Source organism: Harpia harpyja, chromosome 5 (genome assembly GCF_026419915.1).
Source record: "Harpia harpyja isolate bHarHar1 chromosome 5, bHarHar1 primary haplotype, whole genome shotgun sequence".
NCBI lineage: Eukaryota > Metazoa > Chordata > Aves > Accipitriformes > Accipitridae > Harpia > Harpia harpyja.
Genome location: NC_068944.1, coordinates 64,569,016 through 64,592,380, shown reverse-complemented (window position 1 = coordinate 64,592,380; position 23,365 = coordinate 64,569,016). Strand labels below are relative to the sequence as shown.

The following is a 23,365-nucleotide window of genomic DNA, read 5'->3' as shown; positions in this document are numbered from 1 at the left end:
TTGATTCCTAAGTAAGGTGTGCATATCTGGTGACACACTTTGTCCCATTATGTGGTAGCAGCCGTAGCAAATAATAAAGGCTTTTTAATGGCAACCACTAGTTAGACTTTTTATCTTGTGTTAGCAATGGCAGGTTTTTTATCTGACTTGGAGACAAATTAAGAGTCCTTTAAAATGTTCATGAAAACTATGAAAAGAAACTGGTAAAGTAAGTGAGAAGCTTTTTTATCTTGCTTTCTGTTGATAAGTGCTATACAGAGACCAGTAGACTATACTTTTTATTGCAGTGTAGCTCATTAATTCTTTTGGTTGCTTTTGCTGTCTTAAAGAACCCACTTTTTTTCAAAATGACATTGAACAACACTGAAGGGCTGACTGAACTCAGTCACAAGAGGATGAGAATTTATCTCAGCTTACTGGGCCCAGTTGAGGACTGATTGGGGTTGGAAGCAGCTGCTCTGGCTTCCAGGGGAGTTCTGCTCTACTTGGGAAGTATTTGGTGTGTGTGTCAAGTGCGTGATGAAATGTCCAAGCACAAAAGAGTGAGGCTTCTGAATAATAGGGGTGTCATAGAATTCTTCTTAGAAATATAAAAGTGTTTTGTCAGTTCTTTCTTTTTTTTTTTTTTTTTTTTTTTAAATAAGTCCTGCTACTGTTCTCTAACGAGAGAACAGAAAAAGTAATTTTCTAGAAGAATTCTTCAGATTTTTTTAATCAGTGGCTTCTGCTTCACAGTGTTTATCCTTTTTGGTCAAGCTTATAAAATGGATTGGATGAGAAAGACAGTATTTGCCAAGCAGTGGTCCTGGCACTGAGTATGATGGAACATAAGCATTCATCAGCATAGCTGCTTGGTATGCATTTTATGCCCTTCCCTCCCCCCCCTTTTTTTCTTTTTTTTGCAATTGGTTGAGAAACACTAATGGCCACTGAACTGGGGCAATGAGGTTTTAGCATTTGCTTTGTCTTCCAATTATCCCCCTCTTGTGAAACTTCTGGTGGCTGCAGGATATGTGAACAAGAACCCAGACTGGACTGGCTGAGGTTAACAAATGTTTCGCCTGTAGAATTGAAGGTTCAGCAGAACCCCAGCTAGGCTGTTCCACTCCTCCAGGTTTTGCTTTAAAATTGTGTGGCAGGGTGGGAGGGTGTTTGGATTGCAGACCTCCAGGTGTATCCCAGTGGAGGTGCAGCCCCTGGATGTACTGAACTGAACTGTTACTTTACTGACAGAAAGTTTGCTTTCCTTAGTTGATTTTTGTGGAGTAGTTGTTAACAAATTGCCAATGTCCGCATCAGATCGCTACAATGAAAGCCAGTAGATACAGTGCGAGTGTGATTTTTTTTTAAAATTTTTTTTTTAAATCTTTTTTTTTTCTCTCCCCACTCTTTGACCGCAATAGTGACAAAACACCACTCACTGCATTGGGTCTTTTTTATAACTAGCAAAAATAGGTATGGAATCTGAGTGTACAGTATGTCTGAAGTAGATTTAAAAATATTTGGTAAAAGTTAATATCAGATAGCTGAAATAATTACACTTCAGGGCAATGTGCCTTTCTAATATCTCATTCTGTGATTATTAGTAATGCACAATAATTAGTATGCTTGCTTCTGACTTTGTTTTCAGTAGACTTTTTCTTTTATGTGTTTCATAGTTAGAAATATGTATGTTCTCTTCCTTTCAGGTGTCTAAATTGGGGGCTGAAATGTTTGATGTGTATGTATCTCTTCCTCTCTCAGCCTGTCATTCATCATTGTGACCTCTGGCTGAAGTCTGAAGTTTCAGAACCATGTGGTGAACAAACGTTCTAGGTGAACAAACGTTCTAGACTGAGTGGTGAAACAGGAGTGCTGGGTGACCCTGTACGTTTCAAGCAGCTGCAGCTGATGTTTTGTTTATCACACTGGGGTTTTGCTGGTGTGAATGAAGTGCTGGAGTAACCCTACCTGGAGTGCAGAATATAGCTGCTTGGTTCAGAATTTACATTGTCATGAGCCAGGAAAACAAGAAGCATCTTTCTCTGTTGGGGTCTTGTAAGCCAGCTTATCATAGGAGGACAAATGCCTGATTCAGAATCCAAGTGTATTCTTGCTGTAGCATGTTTTTCCCCATTGCTATATCATCCATTCTTGTTACATATAGTGTAATATGAAGGCCCGCATTTTTGCAGCGAGGTTTCTACATTCGGCATAAAAGATCTGGCTTCTCCTGTTCATCCTGTTTGCCCTGACCGCGTGCCTGGGGATTCTGAAATATCATCTGCCCTGACTGACAGCGGCCACATGTAAGCGGGAGATCTTGCCCGAGTTAGTTTGTTGTGCTCTGCCCAGGACAGTGAGGGGAAAAGAAAGGCATCTGCAAAGGACCATTATTAATTTCCTTCTCCTTCATCCTCCATCACAAGGTGGGATTATTTTCCTATTGCTTCTCTTCTTTCTCCCCATAAGAAGTCAAAATAATTAGCTCAGACTAATATTTAGTTCTTTAGATGGGTATAAGTAGAACAGATAGAGTTTACTGACAAAGATCACTATTGATAGACCTTCCAAACAATTTAAAGGTATCCTTTATGAAATTCATCTGTACAAGCATGCTCTATCTATGACTTCAGTCCATCAGGTGATAATAGCAAGAGAAATTTCTGTTTGTCAGGCTTTTTACAGTTGGATTTTCACCAAAACATCAACTATGAAAATGTTCGCGGTGGTTGCATGTGCACAGTGCATGCATGTGAAGGACAGCAAGGTGTTGGCCTGTGGGAAACGGTGCAGTCTGTGACCCTGCGGTGTGTTGGGGCTGCACAAATGCACAGCAAAGTGGTGGTTTCTGCTGCAGGGAGCAAATCCAGTACTCGTATAGGGCAGCCGAGAGCAGATGGTTACAAAGAGGCAGCTGAGGGAGCATAAGGAGGGAAATGTAGTCTGATCTGGCTCCTGTTGTCCTGTGAAAGCTATCAATGTGAAATTTGTGTTCTTTCCCATTACACTAGTGTGAAAAGGAGCAGCAATTGCAGTACGTATTAGCAAGCATAAGCAGTAAAAAGCCATGGTAGTACTGTAGAAATAAGTGGAATGTCTAATGCTATAGATACACGTAGACACAGACGCGTTATTTAAAAGGAGAACTTCTATTCAGGGAAAAAGAAATACAGATAAAAAGATGGAGTGGCTTTTAGAGGAAAAAGCAATTCCATACAATGTGTGGATGCATAATGTACTTACAGTGCCAGTTCTGCTGCTTGCCTCATTGTGAAGCTGCTCCACAAAGCTATCCAAACCCTCTGCTTTCACTTTGAAGCTACTTTAAGGGCTTCATAGAGATTGCTTCAAAAATAAAGCAGTATTTTAATGACACAGCTGCCTTGATAGGGAAGGAAAAGTATAGAATCGCTCAGTAAAGAAAATAATAGCATTGTGATTAGAGGGATTACAAAATGTATTATAGAACCAATTTAGCATTTAAAATGGGAAAGCAGTTTAATGCTCCACTGCTGGCACTGCAGGTTCTGCAAATAGTGCATCTCATCTGAGTTATAACAGTAATTTCATTAATCTGTCACATGTGTTTGCTGGACACTTCTGACAAAACTGATTTGCAGTTGCTGTAGTCCACCTTTCTCTCTACAAGTGGGAACTTGTTTCTTTTCCATTTTGAAAAATATCATAATTGCTGAGCACTGGGAGTGTGTCACAATCACAAAAGGGGTGTGGAACTGTAATAGCCTTGATAATGTCTGAAGGGTGTTTCTTGTGTTATCAACCTGTCAAGCTTTCCCCTCAGTGCAGAGGTGCGCTAAGGAGGGAAGGGATTTCATTAGGAGAGTCTGGAAAAAGGTGGCCTGGGGCAGAGTGGAGTCTGTCTTCCCCTCAGTTACCGTGGGTGGAATTGAGCTTGCTGATGAGGGCAACTTAAATTGTCTATGTGTAAGCTAGATGTCTAAACTCCTATTACATTTGGTGGAGATCTAGTCAGCATGCTCAGAGGAGTGTGGAGAGGGATCAGACTCCATCAGAAGTGAGCACCGCTCAGCTGAATCTGTCCATCATTTGGGGACTGCATTGACAATTGAGTTTAGGTATTCGGATCTCAAACTCAGTTCTGTCCTCTGCTTTACTAGCTAACCAGCCTCTGCGTTTGACATTGAAGTCATTATTAATGTCTGATGGAGGTGAAACCTTGTGTTAAGAGACTGTATTTCAGAAGCTGCATTTACCTCAAAAATCATACTTTGAACACTTAGGCTAGGCTAGTCCCATGTGTATGGCTATGTTCAAGATGATCTGGTAAGCAAATACTGCTTAATCTGAAAAAAAGTCTGTCTTTTGGATTAAAAGGATATGATTGGAGTGTGTGTGTGTGTTTCATTTTTCTCCTTTCCTTTAATTGGTCTTGGATTTCAGATGCCTGTTGCTCTTCACTAGAAGTGAAGTTCTTGCTCTGTGGCTCAGTTTTTCCAGCTGTAGAAGAATGATGATGATTAGGACCAGTTAAAACTGTTCTTTCAGTAGAAAACTGAGATTTTGAATAAATTTGCTACCAAAATTTTGTCTTTTGCGTGTGTATGTATGTAAAATTTATTGTCCAAAAGCTCTGCAATGTGTCCCTGAAAACTGGAGAATACTGGCTTGGTCAGGCTGCCTGAGAATAACAAATGCAGCAGCACATTTGCCCCCTGTTCCCGTTCCTCTCCATGGGACATTCTCCAGCTGTTTTCCGTGGTGGGTAGTGGTGAAGGCTTCCACTGGTGCTTTGTCTGTGTCATGCCTCTGGTTTTGATTCCAAGTGTTTGGTGGATGGGGACTAGAGTGTGGTGGCTGTGAGGGATATCTTGTCTCATTTGGGGCCTTTAGGTGCAGCAAAAATGCCAACAAGAATGACCTCTGAAATCAAGGAGGCTTTCCAGTATGCTTTCATTTTGCACTTAGCTAAAAAGAACTAGTATTTGCAATTTCTGGATGTGGTCTTCAGTCAGAAGTGTTTGGTTTATCTCTTTTCCACAGTCAGCTGCAGATTACTGTGTAGCTGATGTGACACTGCAGGGAGCAGGGAAGCAACTCCCAAATGTTAAAGCAGGCATTTTCTGTGATGCTGTGTATTATCAGTGGGGCAAGCAGAAGGTAAGGAGAATGTTGTGTTTAATGAGAGACAATTCTTCCCTTACCATCTTTAATTTGTTTGACCAACTGATTTTTAAGTAGCGTGGGGTTTCCTTGGCTGTGATGCCATTAAGTGAAACTTTGATATAGTGATTCGGCCTGGGGATGGCTTTAAGTTCCTACTTCTAGTATTTCTGTGCTTCCAGTTATGTTGATGGGGTACTTTTATATTGTCATTAACCACTCTGGGCATTTGCAGGGTTAGTTCAAAACTAAAAATGATATCCAAGTATGACAGACTCTTAAACTAAAAAGAGTGTTGTAAGTTTGCAATGGGAGAGCAGAGGGTGGGAGAAAGCAGTACAACAGTATGTTTCTTTGAATTTGGGAGGTGTCAATATTAATGTGGAACTGAGGCCTTCGGCACTTGGAAAAGACAAATGCTGTTGGCGATAGTGGCATCAAACATCACAAGTAATTTCCCTTTAAGAGATTAGGGAATGTGAATCCAATTCCTTCAACGAATCCACAGTTTAAGAAGAGAAAAGAGATTACCTTCTGTTTTTAGGCTATTTACTTATTTTAGCTTTTGAACTGTGTCTCGTTCTGTTCATCCAAACTTGTGATGTTTTCCTATTCTCTAAGTATACCAGCTGTCAGCCCTGGTCTGCCAGCCCTGTGAGACCCTACAGACAGACACGTAGCCATCTTCTGCCCACCAGTTCAGTCTTCACTTCGCCTGCCAAACTGATCTTGTTAACCCTAGAACCTGTATCTTTTCATCTACCACCCCCCGCCCCCTACAGAGAGCCAAGAGTTCACTAGAGTCAAAGAGTTAGCTACAACCAGTTAAGACTGATGTAGTATATTCAATCTTGCTTCTCAAACTGTTGCCTGAAATGGGAGATGCTGATCCTGGTCCCCATGGTGCAGTGCTACTAAAGCCCACCTGATTCAGATTGAATAACCAGCAGAATCTGCTTAGGGCATCCCACCAGCCTGACTGTGAGTGTGCAGCGGGAGAAGCTCAACATGGGTTTCGGGGGACAGCCATGCCCATCTTATGTCCCACAGCAGCTCACAGATGCGACCCTTCTCCTTGCAACCTCAAGAGCTGCAACAGTAGAAGCAGCTAGAGTGTGCAGCCTGGGCTGTTGGGGAGAGGGAGCAAGGCCACCGTTTTGGGTTGTAGGAAGCTGATAAATTGGCCATTTCTTACAAAATAAACATTTTATTTCCTGCCTACCTGGAGGTCACCACACAACTGCTAGCAGTCATTAACATGGTCTGGAACATCAATTCTTCCATCTCCCTTACCTCCTAGTTCCTCACCCAGAGATCGTAGTTGTTACTGGTAGGGGCTGTTCTTAGAAGATGTACTCGGTAGAATGAATGTTTCTAATTTTACCAATATCTAAGAGTGAATATTGTGATGATGCATCAAGCTGCACTTCTAGGGTTAAATGCGTCCTTGACATGCATATCTAAAAATAGAAAACCTTCAGCTCTGAACAAGGTAGAGTTACTGTGTATCTTGAGGCCTTTTTTCTAGCCTTAACATAGAGAATCTCATAAGTGGGTATTATGTTCTGCCTATTTTCCTTTTTTCTCTAATGTCTGTAAGTGCATCCATCAACTAGTGATGACTTTGCTGACCTAGACACCCTCTACTTCTTTTGCCTTTTTTTTTCTTGCTTTAAACAAAAGCATGACAATAGAGTCTGTATCTAATGGTTTCAGAACTGCTATTAATTCATCTTTCATTCAAGGCTGATTGCTTTCAATCTTAGCAGTACACTTTAGATTGCAAAAGATTTTGTTGAATGTGTTTTCATTATGAAAAGGTAGATGTGACTGAACTTCAGCATGCCTATGCTGATAATACAGTCTTTTATCTAAATAAAGCTTGTGTATAAGTTTGAAGATGTATTTTTAAATAATCAATATTCTTGCTGATTAAATAGAAAAACTTTTTCTGGAGAAAAAGACTATCACAATTGTATGTTCTCCTTCAGATATAAGACTGTCTCGAACTTAATTCAGTTTTGGTGACTCAGAATTTTTGCTTTTTTTCAGGTTTGTCCTAAAGAACAAATAGCTTAATTGTCAACATTTCAGCATTAGGTGGTGATTTGTGAAGTTGATGAGGAAACCGGAGAGTGTTATTCCATGTACTGAGCTTTCCTGAAGCCTTTATTGTTGACTGTAGAAGAAGAATCTGAAGTGCTTGTTAAGGTTCATGCTTATTAAACTGTCACTACTGTTTTCTTTTTCTGTAGGGAAGGCTACTTTATGGCTTGCAAACTATAGTTAATTGTCCACTGTAACTGGTAGCAGATTATTTCAGAAAAGGTTTTTTTGCCTGAGTAATTATCAGCTTTGTTTTCCATAGCTGCTGTTTCATGTTCCCTTACTGTCTGTTGAAATAATTTAGTATTGGAAGGGTTTCATTTTTAAACAGTATTTTTGAAGGGGAGAAAAAAAATAAAGAACAGTGCCAAATGAAACGTTCAGATCAGGTAAGTGTTCAGCATGTTGATTAAACTCTCAAATTCAAATGAAGTTCAATTAGTTGTATGTGTCCATTAGTACATATTGCCCCTTCTGCTGTTTGCTGGGAGGAAAACAGTGTAACACCTTCCCCCCTCGCTGCCCCGTTGACTTTTTCTCCCCCGCCCTGGTTTCCAGGTTCCAAAGGACACAAAAATGCTGATAAAAGCCCAAAAGAACAACAATAGGAAAGGAAGTTTGTCTTCGCTTTTGATTCCAAAAAGAATACTGTAGAGTGTAGTCAGGTTACATGAACATGCCTGACGTTTGGGGGGAGGAAAAAACCACACAAGAGTGCATCCTTTTGTTGTGCTCTAAAATATTTTATGTAAATTGCAAGTGATTCTAAAAACACAAAATAAACTGAACAGATGAAACTGAACTTGAAAATTAAATTAGCTCCTCTATACATGGCACAATGATGGCAAATAAAACTGCATCATTGTTGATGAAATTCTTATTTAACTCTTTTCTGCATGTTCATCATCTTCTTCCCATACTCCTCTCCCATGGTTAGGTTTTTGTTCTGGGTTTGTGGGTTGTCCCACCCCCACCCCTCCCGTTTTGTTTTGTTTTGTTTTGACAAACCTGGTTCCCTTCAGGATCTTACAAAGACTTCTACCAGGTTGGAGAGGGGGCAGGATGGAGTTGGAAGTGCAAGTGTGTCCTGGCTGAGCAGAGCTGATGATAGAGCACCCCATTTAGTGGTATATTTCCTGCAGCACGTTTCAGTCTCCAATCCCTACTTTCTCTCATTTTATTGAGTTGACTGCTTAGTTCTTTGACTTCAGTGAGTTGATGATCAATTTATCATCCACCTGAATTATCTCACTCTGGCTTTTATTAGTGATAGAGTACTCTGTACTAGTTGGTCAAGAGCAACCAGTGAGAACTGTCCCCTTTGGCAGCGTTTCCTTGTTAATTTGGCTTATTTTAATCACTTTGCCATGCTGGCAGTAGTTAGGGAGAGTATTGCTTTGCTGCTTTTGCTGCTGAGAGAAAAGTCTGTGGAAGTGCAGTCTAAATAGAGCTAGGGGGAGACTGAACAGATTAGGAGGAGGAACAGGAGATACCAATTTAAAAGAGTAGTAACCTTAATAACCAAATGTGTTTTGATTTTACACCACTTCACCAGCTTTACCAAATGCTTCAGTTTGTCCTAATGCATAAGAGATGAGAACTGGGTGATCTTACAGTGAAGTAGGAGATGCAAATATTTTTTGTTCAGAGAAATGTAGCAGCCCTCTGCGTCCAGTGCTATAATTATATGAACAATAGAATGGGGAGCAGTGAAATTATCCATCTCATAGCCTGGGATATATGATTGAGCTCAAAGGATCAAAAGAAAAAGCTGAGGAAAGCATAGGCTGCAGGGATAGTGCGTGGATGGTGGAGATCAGGCAAAGTAGTAGAATACATGCAGCAAAAGGGAATTTGACTGCAGAGGATGAAATATAGTGCAAAGGAAGAATAATTTCTAGGATTAGTCTGAATATCCCACTGTATTTATAAATCTTAGAATTGAGGAAGAAGTAAAAACAGAAAATTGTTGCTGCTGCATGCAAATACACTAGAAGAACAAAACTACTGTGCTGACACAAGCAAGTAGGGCTATAAAACAAGGTAGAACTTGAAACTTTCCTACCCATTAGAAAGTTCCTCTCGTAATTTTATTAATGGGTATTAATCTGCCACATGTATAAACAGATTGACTACAACCTCTCCTTTAGCAAAGCTTGTATCAGTTGTTTCTCTTTTAATCCTGTTCTAAATAGATTGACAAGGATTATTGTATAAAAACAGTAAATTGAGTTTCATTGACCTTTGGAATCTGCATGAAATATAAAAATATAAGTGATGAGCTTTAGATGTGTTATTGATGTTTTAATCAGTGAAGCAACACAAAACAAAAACCATACGTGAATATTTCTTTTCTACTTTCACTTCCACGATTAATTATCACAAGTGGTTCTTATGTTTGTTAGTGAAGGCCTTTAGGACCAGTGAATTTTGACCAATTTGTTAGAAAAGTTATTCTAATTTACTATTTTTATGCTCTCCAAACATATATATATATAAAAATCTAGCTTTTACTGTGTTGCAACACAAATCTCCCACAGTAAGTGTGATAGTGCTAGCAAGTACTTTCAAACAATGTGCCATAATAGTTCAGTGCATTTCTACTGTGTACTAGTGATGGGTTTAGAAGTGATCAAGATGTTAAATAGCATTCCTAAGGGTTATTTCTGATTATACTAGCCAAGAGAATAGCATCAGAACCATTTGTGGATAATGATAATATTTTCTTGTCTGTCAGGCAACAGCCTTTTCTTATATGCATCTGCTAATAATTTTGTGTAGTAAAATAACAAAAGGTTATATATAGTACTGCGTTCAAAGAAATGACAGCAGGATGAAAGTGAGGAAGAAACCTCCACCTCCATGTAATCTCTTCCTTAAGAACATAGAAAGATATTTCATCTCATAAAGTAAACCTTGAGGCTTTCAGTAAATCATGAGGTGATTGCATCTCATCTAGGGGCAGTTTGAAAGTGTTCGACTTCAGTGGAAAATTCTTGTTGACTGGGAAGTTTTGGAAACATGTCCTCATAAACAGCTGGTAATAAAATGTTAATTTATAATTGTAAAATGGTGGTATAGCAACTATCGACAAGGGGTGAGCAGTTCCGTGTGGGAAGATTCAGTGACAAAGTGAAATGGAAGAGAAATAGGAAGGTGGGGGGGGCCTGACTGCTAGAACTGTGCTGCTATGTCTTAGAGCGAGTGGGCTGTCTCGTGAACTGCGAGCAGGAGAACAGCCTAAATGGCATAGAAGAGACAGGGCAGGTGAGAAAGAAAATGTCGAAAGTGCTACACATCTCCAAGAGAAAGCTGAATTCCTTAAAAGCTAGATTATCTGGAAGCCCCATGCAGTGCCTTGCAAAACTGTCTGGGTCTGTCAAAATGCTGCCTGTCAGTAGATGGTGCTCTTTATATCAGCTATTTACTCATGCTGCCTGTGTTTGGCTGTGTTTTCATGTAAAAGGTCTGGTAACATTCTGTAACAGTTCATTTCTCTGAATTCTGATGTCTGGGAGATTAGAAATGGAGGCTTTTGAGGGACTGCCAAAAAAAAAAAAGTGTTGACTAGGTTCCTTTGAAACATCCTCCATCCTTGAGTTTTTTTTCAACAACTTCTTTTGCTTGTGAATGTGTATTGTTTTGAATTTGGACAAATTCAGAAGCTTCCAGCATAAAAACCTTGAATAAACATTGTGGATTGGAGTATATATAGTGGACTAATTCAGTTTGGCAACTGGCCTGTAAGACACTGCAATAATGTGGTCTAAAATAAAACTGCAAAGCAAGTTTGGCAAGTCATTTGCAGTTCTAAAGTTTTCTTTTGCATATCAACTTTGCAGTTTTACCTGCTGTTTCTGGATAGATAGGAATTAGTTTATTTTTAAATGTAATGCTTCTTAGAAAGGACTTAAATTAATCAATGCAATTGTGAGTTTTACCTGGAGTCACTTATTCATCGGTAGTTGGATGAATATAAAAAGCTGCATAAAAATGAAGATTTGTTATTAATATGATTGAAGTATTATTGGACCTGCCTGCATTTTTTTATTATTCAGAAAATGTGCCAGCTCTGGAGGAAAAAAGTTAAATGTATTAATTGTGTAAAAAATATCACTTGCCAAAGGCTGCTGTTGAGACGAAAGCCCAGATCTGGGCAGCAGACCAGCATGGCAGTCCTGATGTGGAATTTGAGATGCTTAAAGTTATGAGTGTCTTTATGCAGTGGTCTGTGTATAGAACATCAGCTACTTAACCAAGAGTTAAATTTTGGCTTGTGAGATGAATTTGTCCCTGGAGTGAATCTTGAAAACTGCCTGCTGTTCACTGCCTGACACTACTGGTCTTTCTGCAAACAGAAACTGAAGGATTAGTGTGAATTTTTCATGTAATCTTAAACTGCAAGCAAATGATCCAAGAAAGAGAAGGGAACTGAGTTCCTTTCAGAAATGTAATTAAAATATTTCTAGTTCTTATTCAGGGCCAGTTTGTCTTCCCAGCACCTTGATTTAGATATCCCTTCACAGATCTCTCTCCAGAAAGGATATATATTGTATGTACTCAACTCATTACAGCAGATTAATATTGTTCCTCATAATGTTTAATTTACCTTCTCTCAGCCTGTCTTTCATATTCATCTCCTTACGACCCAAGTTCTTTATATTGAGGTCAGGTGGGCATAATGTTTTTGCTGAAAATCTCAACTCCACATTTCTAGGGACATCTCACAGCTGCCTTCCCCAGGAAGATGTTGCTGGGACATATTGGGCTGGATTTACAAATGGTGCCTGGAACTGAAGATGCAAATCCTCACTTGACTGGCATTCCTCCCCTGCTTAGTCTCCCTGTGGTGCCTGCTGGGATGTTCCTGGGAAAGTCCCATTTTCCCATGAATGGCCTCGTCTAGGAGATATGTTCAGAGCATGGCAACAATATTAACCTCTGCCTTCCTGCCCCTGCCTTGAATGTGTTGAATCTTGTCTGCCGAGTCCCATCAATGTGGGCTTTATAGCTCCAAATCTTCAGGTTTTTGAGCAGAGACAGTGCTGATGCCACATCCTTCTGTTTCCTTTTAAAATAAGGACAAGCTTCTGACCTTTCTTTTGCTTTTGAGTTTATTTGCTGCACTACAAGAAAAGATGCTTGCTGTGAGTGAGAAGAGATGTCTCCCTTTGGCCTGGGCTCGCCTTGATGTAAATATGGGACTTGTACTCTGTGGCTTTTTCTGTATCTTGTTGGCTAACTTAGGCTGCTTCCTAGCCAGGAGGGACCTGGCCATCATGAATCTCCGTTTGAGGCTTTTTGCTTTCTCTAATAAAGGGGATGAAAGGGCATTGTAGTGCTTATGCTCTTTTTATTAGTGTAGGACTTCATAGGGATGATAAGACAATACAGGAATTCCCTTATTAGGGAGAGAAGACTAGTTTCTCAAAAGCAATTAGCAAGAATTTACATTGGCAGAAGTGCCCTGCTTGTTTCGAAAAATAAGTAGTGTATCTGCCTTCTAGATATCTGAGAAATCCGTTATGACCTTCTACACAGGCATTGCAATGCTATTGAATGAATCAGATGGCTGGGCTAATCTGCCTCTTTTGTCAGCATTTGCCTTTGCTGGAAGTGGAAGCGATGTCTTATTGGGACGCAAGAGGTTGACCTGTCAGCTGAGGCTGAGACCTTTTCTTATTCATACTCATGTACACATCTGGCCTATAAAGTTGTTCTCCTCAAAATGTATTTGGCTCAAGAGAATATAGTTAAGAGTCAACTGGCAAAGATATCTAGAAAACTTTGATTGCTGTTGGGGTATAAAATGCCTTGGCTGCCGCACTTGCCTTCTGCATATGAATGAGCCTATCATAAAGACTGAAAGTTGGCATAGAAAGGTTATACTACTTCTTACAGTACAAGCCTCTTAATTGGCGCATCTGCTGGAAGCAAAGGTGCCAAAAATGTGATTCACTCAGAAGGAGTAAACCTTGTAAGAAAGCAACCTGTCATTATTTAACAGGGATTAAGATCCTCTCAGGATGTTAGATGTTCTCCTTGTACAAATGTACTGTTGTTGAGCTAATGGCGGAACTAACCTCACTACCTGCTAACACTGAAGTAACAGTTTCTTTTATAGCTCTTCTCATATAGAAATGCTTCACTGTGTCTTTACAAAAAAATGGACTGTACCCTTCACCTCTGACATACAGTAGCTATTAAAAAAAAAATACACAGCTACTTCTCAAACCCTAGGTTGTGACATGTTGAGTATCTTCTCGACAGAATACTGTAATTACCAGAGTACTGCTCTGTACAACCTCTTTGTTTTTCCCCATTAAATAAAGACCTATTTCTATTATAGTAGTATTCCTAGTAAAGAAAATTAATTTTTCTGAGACTTAGAAAATTCTAGCATTAAGCTACATGTCATAATTTTTAATTGACACATTTTAGTTCATATCCATGTTAGTATGGATAACGTGAATATGAAACTGGTTCATTTAAAACAGTCATGGTCCTGTCTAGTTCTTCTCATTTCAAGGCAGCCTGTTTTGTGACTCTTATTGCTAACCACTGATAATTGAGCTGTTTTTGAAAGAATCCAATTACGTGACTGAAGAATTGCAGATAAGGCATCACCAAATATATGTGCTTATGAGTCAGAAATATTCTCATGAGCCTCTTATTATTGAATTCGCAAGTATAAAATCAAAACTTGGTGCTGTCCTTCAGATCTTGAAATTTTTAGCTCTCATCTTTTGCTGTTTGTTGTTCTGTAGTTAAGGAGCAACAAAATTTCAGTGTATTATTAATATTGATATTTTTGTGCAAATTAAACATTTTTCCAGTCTAGTTTGGCCAGTGGATTTTGTTGCTGCTACAGGCTGTATTTTAGCTAAATTCTTCTATATGACCATCTTTAAATAACTATGTGAGAAATTCCAAGAAAATCAGTGGACCTACTTATACACATGGTTTGTATTTATTTTAATGGCATTCCTGATAAGCAGTCTCAGTTTAGTTCAACTGTAGATGTAACTGACTAAGATGCAACTTGCAGAGGTGCCAGGATTGGTTTAAAAAAAAGAAAAAGTGGGAATGGAGACTTCTTTGTAATTGTTGGTTTTGTAGTATAGGTAGGTTTTGGGTGGTGTTATTTTTTAATTTTTATTTTATTCTAGAGCTGGAGAAAATATTTTTGACAAATACTGAACTTCCTCAAAAGTGGAATTTCAGTTGCTCTGACAGTATTTCTGAGTTCAGGACAAACTGTTGGAAAAGGGGAAGCTACATGTCATCACTGTCTTATTAGATATTCCTGTTTGCTTTCCTATGTGTACCTGAACGGATTTGAACTTACAGCTTTCACTGAGATGGGACACTTTCCTGTGCCTACTACCAGTCTGAACGGAGTATTCCGTGATGAAGGATCATGCCATAAGTCGTCTTTGCAGTGGGTGTAGTATTTAGTCCTTAAGACAGGATAAAAGATGAGCTAACCTGCAAGTTACGTGTGCTATGTCGAGGGTGAATGTTTTGAATTTTTATTCTTGCTGTAGGGGATGGTTAAGTGCAATGAAGAACATGTGCTTGTAATAAAGTTTAGTTAATTACTTGTTATAAGTTGCTGTTAATACAGGGCTGTTGAATTGAAATTAATTCTGTTTCTTCCTTGATTCAATAGTGGTAACAAGCAGGCTAGAGAAGTTCAAGGAGGAACCTCTTACCTTCATAGCTGCACAAGGCATGCTAGTGGGGCACCTGCTGTGTGAACAGAAACTGTTCGCTCTCTAGATCTATGCGTAGGTTTCTGTTTGTAAAAGCAGGACCATTTGTATTTACTTGTGAAGACTGTAATCTGTGATATAAGGTAGTGATGGTTAGAGCCCAGACTTGGACAAGTTTGAATTGTCTCAGGTAGAGAAGGGGAATCAAAGCCACATCAGTGAAGAAGTATCAAACAACTGATGTATTTTGTGAAGTAGGAACCCTCACCCTGACAGAGCAAGTCTCCCTCTCTGCGTTTTCTCTGCAAATATCCAAAAACAAATATTTAATTTTTAGACTGGAAGGAATCTTTTGCACCGAGTGAAATGGATCTTCAGTTTGGCAAGATTAAAAATGTAGTGTTTTTAGATGAAGTGAATTTTAAAACATTACACTCTTTAATTTGGATTTGGCTGTCAAAACCTAAAATTGATTGTGTTCCTGGTCCTACTTGTGATTTTATTTTAAGCATTGTTGGCCTGTCTGTCCTGGTTGCAGCTTTCAGGATTTTTGATAGCAATTAGAATGATGTCAGGCAACCTTCTTGACAATGCTGAGGAGTGCTCTGTCTTCTCCTTTCTCGTCCTGACACTTCAGTTCTTCAGAGTTTGCTGATAGTGCCACTGCCATTTATATCAACACTGGCATCTGCCAGTCATGATTCTTGCTTTACGGGTGTGATATCTCATTGAACGAGAGTACTCTAATGGGAAATGTGTCACCTTGTTTATCCTTGCTTGTTGTTTTGATGCTGTCTTTATCCCAATCAGGATAATGCTCAGTGATATTTTTCTCGACAGCTTTATCCTTTCCTGTTGATGGTTATACTTGTGACAGCCTTAAGAGGGAGTTAACTCCTTCTAATAACTTCTTACTTTCCAGATCAATCTCATTATCTTTCATAACTTGTTTCCTTTTCCCCCCTTTGCAGTCTGTTTGTAGTACACCTAAGCTTGTGGCACCGGTACAGAAGGTACTGGATTGGGTCAATCCCGGTGTTGCTTGAAAGCCAGATAAAACCTCCCTCTTTGTTCATTGGTCTTTGAACAAGTGGTGGTTCTATGCTGACTTGGGACCCTGGAGTAGAAGTTTCTGCTTGTGCAGAGCTGGCTTTAAGCACTGCCAGAGCAGTCTCTTGGTAGGGACAGCAATTTACAGCAGTCTGCTGGAGGCAACAAAAAGAAGTCAGTGGCTGACTTGGTCCCTGGGGTTGTGAAAAGGTGAAGACACTCTGTAAGTGAGAGAGGGGGGAGGCTATGGACCACTGCTGCTAATATAGGAGGGAGGCCCTTATAGAAGTGGTGTTTCTTCTCTCCTTTTCCTCCAGAAAGTGGGGGATAGGAATAGCAAATAGCAAATCTACTTTACAGGACCTTTTCTACTTCTCCTGTACCTTCCATGGCTTCCCTGCCAGTCTCCAGCCTTTCCCCTACCTGATCCTTCCTGGAAAGGGCTGAGCTGGCTCTGTTCACCTTGTGCTCAGAGCCCTGAAGCTGGTGCTGCTCAGGTGTCCTCATGTCCCTCTTTAACTCTCTTCTCTCTCCTCCATGATGTCAGAGGACCATCCCCATCTGTTCAGTGGCTGGATCAAGGGGGCAGTGATCTCTCTGCGGGTCTGGTTTGTGTCTCTCCTTGGACTTCAGGTGTGTTTGAACTAGCTTGGAGTCAGTGAGGACGTGGTTCTCGTGCAGCCTCAGGTACCTTGTCTGGACTTCATTTGTGCTCCTGCAAGACACAGTGAGCTGGCTGCACTGAGTTGCTTCTCTTAAAAAACCACTATGTTCTGAGAATGTGGATTTGGGTGAACCAGACGGTATTATGGCTCTACTCTGATCCTTCTGCAGACCAGTGGTGGGAAATGACTCCCTGTTGTGTGTACTTGTAACTGATCTTGTATTTTGTGGGATCCCATACATGAACTGTGATGTCAGGCAACATGGTGTGGCCGTGTACCAGCAGACTGGACTAGGGAAGGAGGGACTACGTGTAGGACAACATGCATGGGAGTGATGGGGGAAGGGTTGAGATGTGGGCTGGGTGCCACCTCCAGCAGCAGGCTTTGAGCATCAGGCTGTGTTTATAGATGTAAGCGCCCTGGGAGCAGAACAGCCTCCTGGTCTTGCTCATGGCATCATTATATGACTCTCTGCCATGCTCAGGGGTTCATAGGTTAGGCCAACCAGTTGCATTTTGCATCTTGCCACGTGGAGCAAGTCAGTTTGGGGCTGCAAATGTGACACACAAGCTTGCAGCTTGGGGAATGCAAGGTGCTAGCTGACCATGCTTCTGCAACAATTTGGGAGTCTTGGTGGGTCTCACGTCTCTATAGTTTTCATTCAAAGTGGACATTGTGTGTTGATCAGTCATAGGTGTATGACTTGCACAATAGCTTCTGTAGTGTCTCTGTTTTAATCCTTCCGGGGTGGCACTAGGGTTTATGTCTTAGCTAAACCAAAGTTGGTGCAAAGTTGGCCTTTAAAGTGTGCTTTAAACTAAATCACAATGATTTTTTAAAAAATATATTTTATTTGCCATACTGATTTTGTTTTTCACAATGACTTAAGTAATAAATTAGAATGTGACTATTTGAATTTCTGATCCAATTAAAGTTTTAAACATTCAATCTTTTATCAACATAAAAGGGAAAGTGTCTTACGGTATTTTCTTTTTTTTTTTTTTAAATAGACACATTTCCTTTAGTTTGTCGTTTTCATCTCTTTTTATTATTAAAATTCTCAATAACGCAAATGGGAACCCAACACAATGGAGGTTTCAGTGGTTTTATGGGGTGTCTGCTTATTACTGTAATTTTCTTCAGTCTTTGCTGCAAAAATCTGTAAGTATGACTATCTGACTGAGAAAGTGTATTTCTAAACCAAAATGTGTCCTTTCCAGATTCTTCAATATTTAAGATACCATGTAAAAACACATTCACAAGCCTGGCTTATTTCTTCTGTTCTTTCCAGAACTGAAACCAGCTTTTATGTTAGTCATTGATTCTGGATTCTATATAGGCAGTTTAATGTTGGAGAAGTAATTTGGAATATATGAGAAAGATACTTATTTTCTCAGTTTTAGAAATATAACCCAAGCGTGTTTAAAAGAAAAAAATCATGCTGAAATTCTTACTGGGCATTGCTGCTCCTGCTGCTTCTTGTCATAAACGATGAAGATGATGCTGTTAGTCTTGCATCTGGAGCAGCCTGAAAGATTTGACAATAACTTAGATAGCTTTTGGAGCTGTGTAGTTGTAAGTTCTCTGCTATATGTATCTATATCAGATACACATAAGATTTTATTTTTCTAATTTTCAAATATATCATTGGCCCTTTATATTTTGCTTGCAGAAGACATTATGTTTTGATTTAACAAATATTTCCTTCTCAACTTCATGCATGAAGTGATCCCGTTTCTTTCCTCCCAGTCTCTCCCTCTGATCACAGACATGTCAATGGTTTTCTGATGCATTTTACTGTTTCCTGCCCCAGCTGACTCTGCATTATACTAGGGGTGACAGTCACCCATCTCACTCTCTCTGTCACTACTAGGTGGCAGTGACCTTACTACTTCTTTCCTTTGCTCTTCCCATACCTCTCCTCACAGCTATCAGCCCTTTTTTCTCTTGAACTGCCTAACTGGGTTAACATAATGGTTCAACATTGAGCAGTTGTACTCTATGTCTACTCCCTGTGAAGATTTCTTTGTGTCTGAAACACAGCTGGTAGAGCTCCACACTGCTGGTACAATAAATGATGGTTCTTCTCCTTGCAGCCTAGCCTTGCTTATGTCCTTTGACCAACACAGCTGTAACAAAATTGGTCCTGCTTTGTCTTTTTCTAGTTAAACTGTAAACTCCAGATCAGAGTCTCTGGTGATGTGTGTTGGAGCAGAACCTGCCTTAATGCTTTGAGCAGCACCTCTGTTTCATACAGGCATTTTTTTGGGCAGAAACTGTAGGGTCTGCCTTTGGATAAATTTGAATGTAGATATGCATTGACTTCGCTTATGTGTCAGGATCAGTATGTTGGCAAATTGGATGTTACAAATGGTATCAGGCAGCCTTCTAACTGCAGACCTGCAGCCCTGTTTGACTGAGGACCCTGACCTCTACAATCCCTGGATTTTGTAATCTAAGCAGATTTGTAAATGCAACAAATGTTTGGGTTGGAGAAACTCTTTTAAATAGTATGGCTCATAGTATGTAAAGTGGTTTTAATAACGAGATTGTATCCTCTGTCACTCAAAAATACAGAAACCTTTCTTTCTTTTCTGGAGTAAAATACGATAAATACAGACAAAGAAATTCTGGTGAATAAATTGATCTTCAAAATTGGCAGGCTTGCTAAACTGCATGTGGAAGGCTGAAGACATCACTTGTACGTCATTGCTTAGCAAGAGCAGGGCTTGGTTGCTAATGCTAATCTGAACACTGAAATACACTCTAGTAGTGCACAGGCTGTAAATTTAATTTGTTTATTTATTCTTGAGTTTGTAATTTTAAGTACTGTCTTCTCTGCACCATGGAACAAAGAGAGCATGAAATCGTGTCACATATTAAATATGCTAATTTTTCTTCTTGGGAGTCATTTTTATAATTTGAGATACACATAGCAAAAACTGGGGTTAGGCAACTTAGAAGAAAGTTTGACACAAAATCCTGAAGAAACAGGTTTTCCCTCAAATATACAAGAAAAGATCAGAATACTGAAGACTTTTATTCTCATTAGATCTGTATCTGGCACGAGTTGGCATAGCACTTGGCAGGATTAAAACTGTTAAAGTGTTGCCAGGAAAGGGTGATCTTAGGATGAGTTTATGTCAGGAAAATGAAAAGGAAGGCTGGATCAAAGATTTATTTATTTATTTATTAATATATGTTATTTAATTTTAGTCAGTTTGGGCCTATTGTTTGACTGAGATGATAAACAGAAATAAAGTAAAACAATATGTTTTCCACCTGCGTAGGTAGTTTATATATAGTTAGTGACAGGGGACTCATTTGGTAGGTATGTTTATGATAAGGGTAATTTTCTTTGTTTTACTGGGAATTTTTTTAGTAAAGATCTAGTTTTAGAGCAGGGGAGAAACTAACAAATGAATTTTGTGGGAAGGACGAATATTTTTTAATAGGCTTTCATTTAGAGCATCTGGTTGGAAAATATTTTGGGTATGATGTTCCAAAAATGAAAGCTACAACAATATACTTTTTATAACCATTGCTTTAAAAACCCTGTATTCTTCTAACTCATCAAGTCCTTATGAATTAGAAAGTAAAACATAACGCTTGATGGTGTCGATGTAAAAATGTCCTTTTTGGACTGCAGTTATAAGTTTAAGTCAAACATGTTTCAACTGTAATTCTGAACATTGGACAGTAAAAAAATCAGCATGTATGTTTGCTGTGCAGTGATCTGTATATTGCACGGCATAATAGCTACATTTGAAACCATCTTTCAGTTCTACAGGCACGGAGAGAAATGTTAAATTTGTACTGTAATTGCTCATAAACTTTTTCTTCAGATATTTAACATGATGGTGCTTAAACTTTTTGAGAGGGGAATAGTTGCTGAACTGAAAAGAGCAACCTCTTAGTTAAAACAAACATTGGCACTACTTGTGTACTTTCAGCTAGGAATAAATAGCTTGTAAATCTATAGCTAGCTATATATATTTGTATACAAATATTTGTAACTTAAGTATTTTTATTATGTACAAGAAAAGCCATTAACAACTTATTTTTCAAGGGCTGACAGACTTTCTTCTAGTCTTCAAAAATTCCAATGCTCAAGAAATATCTTTAAATTCAAGCAATAACTCATATAAAGATACACGTTGAAATCTTGACCCCATTGTTCGGGGATTTCTATGGAATCTGAGAGACTGCTTCTGTTATATGGCTATTTTTACTTGGTTTTTTTCTTTGATGTATTTGTGAAGGACATGCATTTATATATGCGTGTAATAAAAATTGGCTAACTGATACCATAATATTGGGCTCTTCATTGACATTCAGTTTCTTTTTTGACTCAAACAGCGTAACAAGGAGGCTAGAGAAGTTCAAAGAGGAGGCTTTGATCTTCCTAGTTGCATGAGGAACAGTTACAGGGCTCTTGTTCTCCCTACAGACATTGCCACTTCTCAAGACCTATGCTGTGTCCAGAATAGGTTTCTGTATGTGCAGAAGACTGACATGCTTCTGAGAAAGGATAGTGGTAGAGCAAACGTTGTCCTGGTTATAGTGCACTGTCAACACCTCTGGAAGTTTCTTTTTTTGTGGATGCCAAGTCTGTCAGTCAGGCTTCTGCAAAAGATGAGAATCAATTATTTGGGGTGGTTAGTGCATTATTGTGATACCTCTAAATGTGGATGGTGCCTATTCGTGTGTTTGAAACAGGATTCATGTTTCTGGTGAGTGTACTTTTGTTCAAAACGAAAAAGGCTGAGCTAAGGGATGTGTATTGTATTATATACTCAACTATAATTTTCCTGCTGTTTTTTAACTTCTACACAGGCAATGGAAAAGAGATAGCAAAAATTGGACTTGAGAAATTCAAGACATGTTTGTCCATTGGAATTTTAGCTCTGCCATATTCCCTGGCCCTAACTTAATATCTTTGCATGGTGTACTTTATGGACTTAATAGGACATGCAAAACACTAGCTTAAAACTGCTTTGGTCCTTTGGGCTTCTAGTAATGAAGAATTTCAAAGCAACTTTGAAAAGGTCTGTCTGACAAAGTACAGCTGCGTAAATGTTGGGATAAACCCTGACTGTCAGTATTGAGGGAATCTGCTGTGAGTCCTAATGGAGAAGAACGTTTGAGATGACATTCCACTACACCTCAAATTTGTGCAGAAAAACTTCTCTTGAACCTTCTGCACCACCAAGGAGCTGGAGGACAGGTATTCTGCATGCACAGAATGGGAACAAAGATACTTTGATTTTATTCCGTAGACTCGGTTCTTTTGACAAAATCTTGAAGTAAATGACTACATTGATGTTCACACCCACTTACATCAGCAATGTCCAATGTTAAACATTTATTGTTGGTAATAACAGCCCATCTGTTCAAGATTTTCTTAGTCTCCTGGGCAGACCGTGTTGCAAAAAAAGATGAAGTCACTTTGAATATATTTTCTTTTTTTTGTTGTTTTGCCTACTTTGACAAGAGGGTTTAAATCCCTGCAGTTCAGGTCATCTAGAACTCAGCATTTTTATATAGTTAAAAATGTGTATGTGCAAAGGTGAATTGTTTGATTAAATGAAAGGTGACTTTATACATATGATAATGCAATTGACTTAATTTATGAATTATTTGTGTATAAACTGTTAACTGTTTACTCAGATAATCTATTATAAAACTGAATTTTTAGGAAAGTATTGAACAGTGGTCTTTTTTTTTCCATTTATTTCTAAAGAAGCAACTGTTTTAAGCAGGAGTTCTACTTATTTCACATAATGGTGATTATAGGAGGGTTAAAGGCAAAAAAGAAGCAGAAAAACTAAAACTACTTGTAACATCACTCAGACTAAGAACGATGTCAGCTGAAATGCTCAGTATGAACCGATATCACCAGCTCTACCTCCACTGGTGTGTAGTCTCCTTTTTCTAGTTGAACCAGTCTTTAAGCTTGTTTGCACTGAAGGGCAAATTGTAGTTGAGGAACATGCCTGGCCTGAGGATACTCCTGGTCTTCCATGGTTAACCATCCAAACTGGGACACAAACGTACATACATCCCTCTTGTGAATTTGAAGGCTTCAGAGGCTGCAACTATTGCCCTTTGGGTGCAGTCAGAGTTGGTCACTCTTTAAACTGTTATTCAAGTAAGACATCATGCGATATGTTTCCTTGATGCAAGGAACATGTATGCAATGCATAATAAAGTTAAAGAAACTTTCACTGTGTGTGATTCTCGTGTGACATATTTGAAGAGCTGGGTCTTGTGTAACGTGCTGGTGATTATTGGATATCTGCCAGTCAGAGCAGCTCCTATCTTGCATTTATTGTTTTAATATCATGTACGGACGTCACAGATTAATATTTCTGAAACTTGTGTGAGGACTAAACATCGTTTCTGTTCTTTGTTCTGTGTTTATAGTCTGGGACTGTGAAGCTGACCAAGCCTGTGGCATTATGGACCCAGCAGGATGTCTGCAAATGGCTGAAGAAACATTGCCCTAATCAGTATCAAATCTACAGTGAGTCATTCAAACAGCATGACATAACTGGTAAAGTATGCACTATCAGAAATATTTTACTTAAAATGTGGCAAATTGTTTTACTTTGTTGTTAATAGATTGTGACTGTGCACTGAGGGCTTTTTGTTGGTTGTATGACTAGAGAGTTGCAAGGTTTAGAGCAGGGGGAATATACCAGC

General features: G+C 39.2%; 1 protein-coding gene across 7 annotated transcripts in view; it reads left to right on the top strand.

Annotated features, from left to right (window-relative positions):
• The window catches only part of SAMD12 (sterile alpha motif domain containing 12), a 182,168-nt gene that overhangs the window by 21,783 nt on the left and 137,020 nt on the right, over nt 1-23,365 (top strand). For 4 of the 7 annotated variants that reach the window (XM_052787549.1, XM_052787542.1, XM_052787545.1 and 1 more), the window contains exons 3-4: nt 5,005-5,121; nt 23,087-23,216. In XM_052787549.1, the coding sequence (XP_052643509.1) occupies nt 5,005-5,121; nt 23,087-23,216 (247 nt within the window). The remainder of the gene's footprint in view (nt 1-5,004; nt 5,122-23,086; nt 23,217-23,365) is intronic. The other 3 variants (XM_052787544.1, XM_052787548.1, XM_052787546.1) reach the window with 3 other exon arrangements.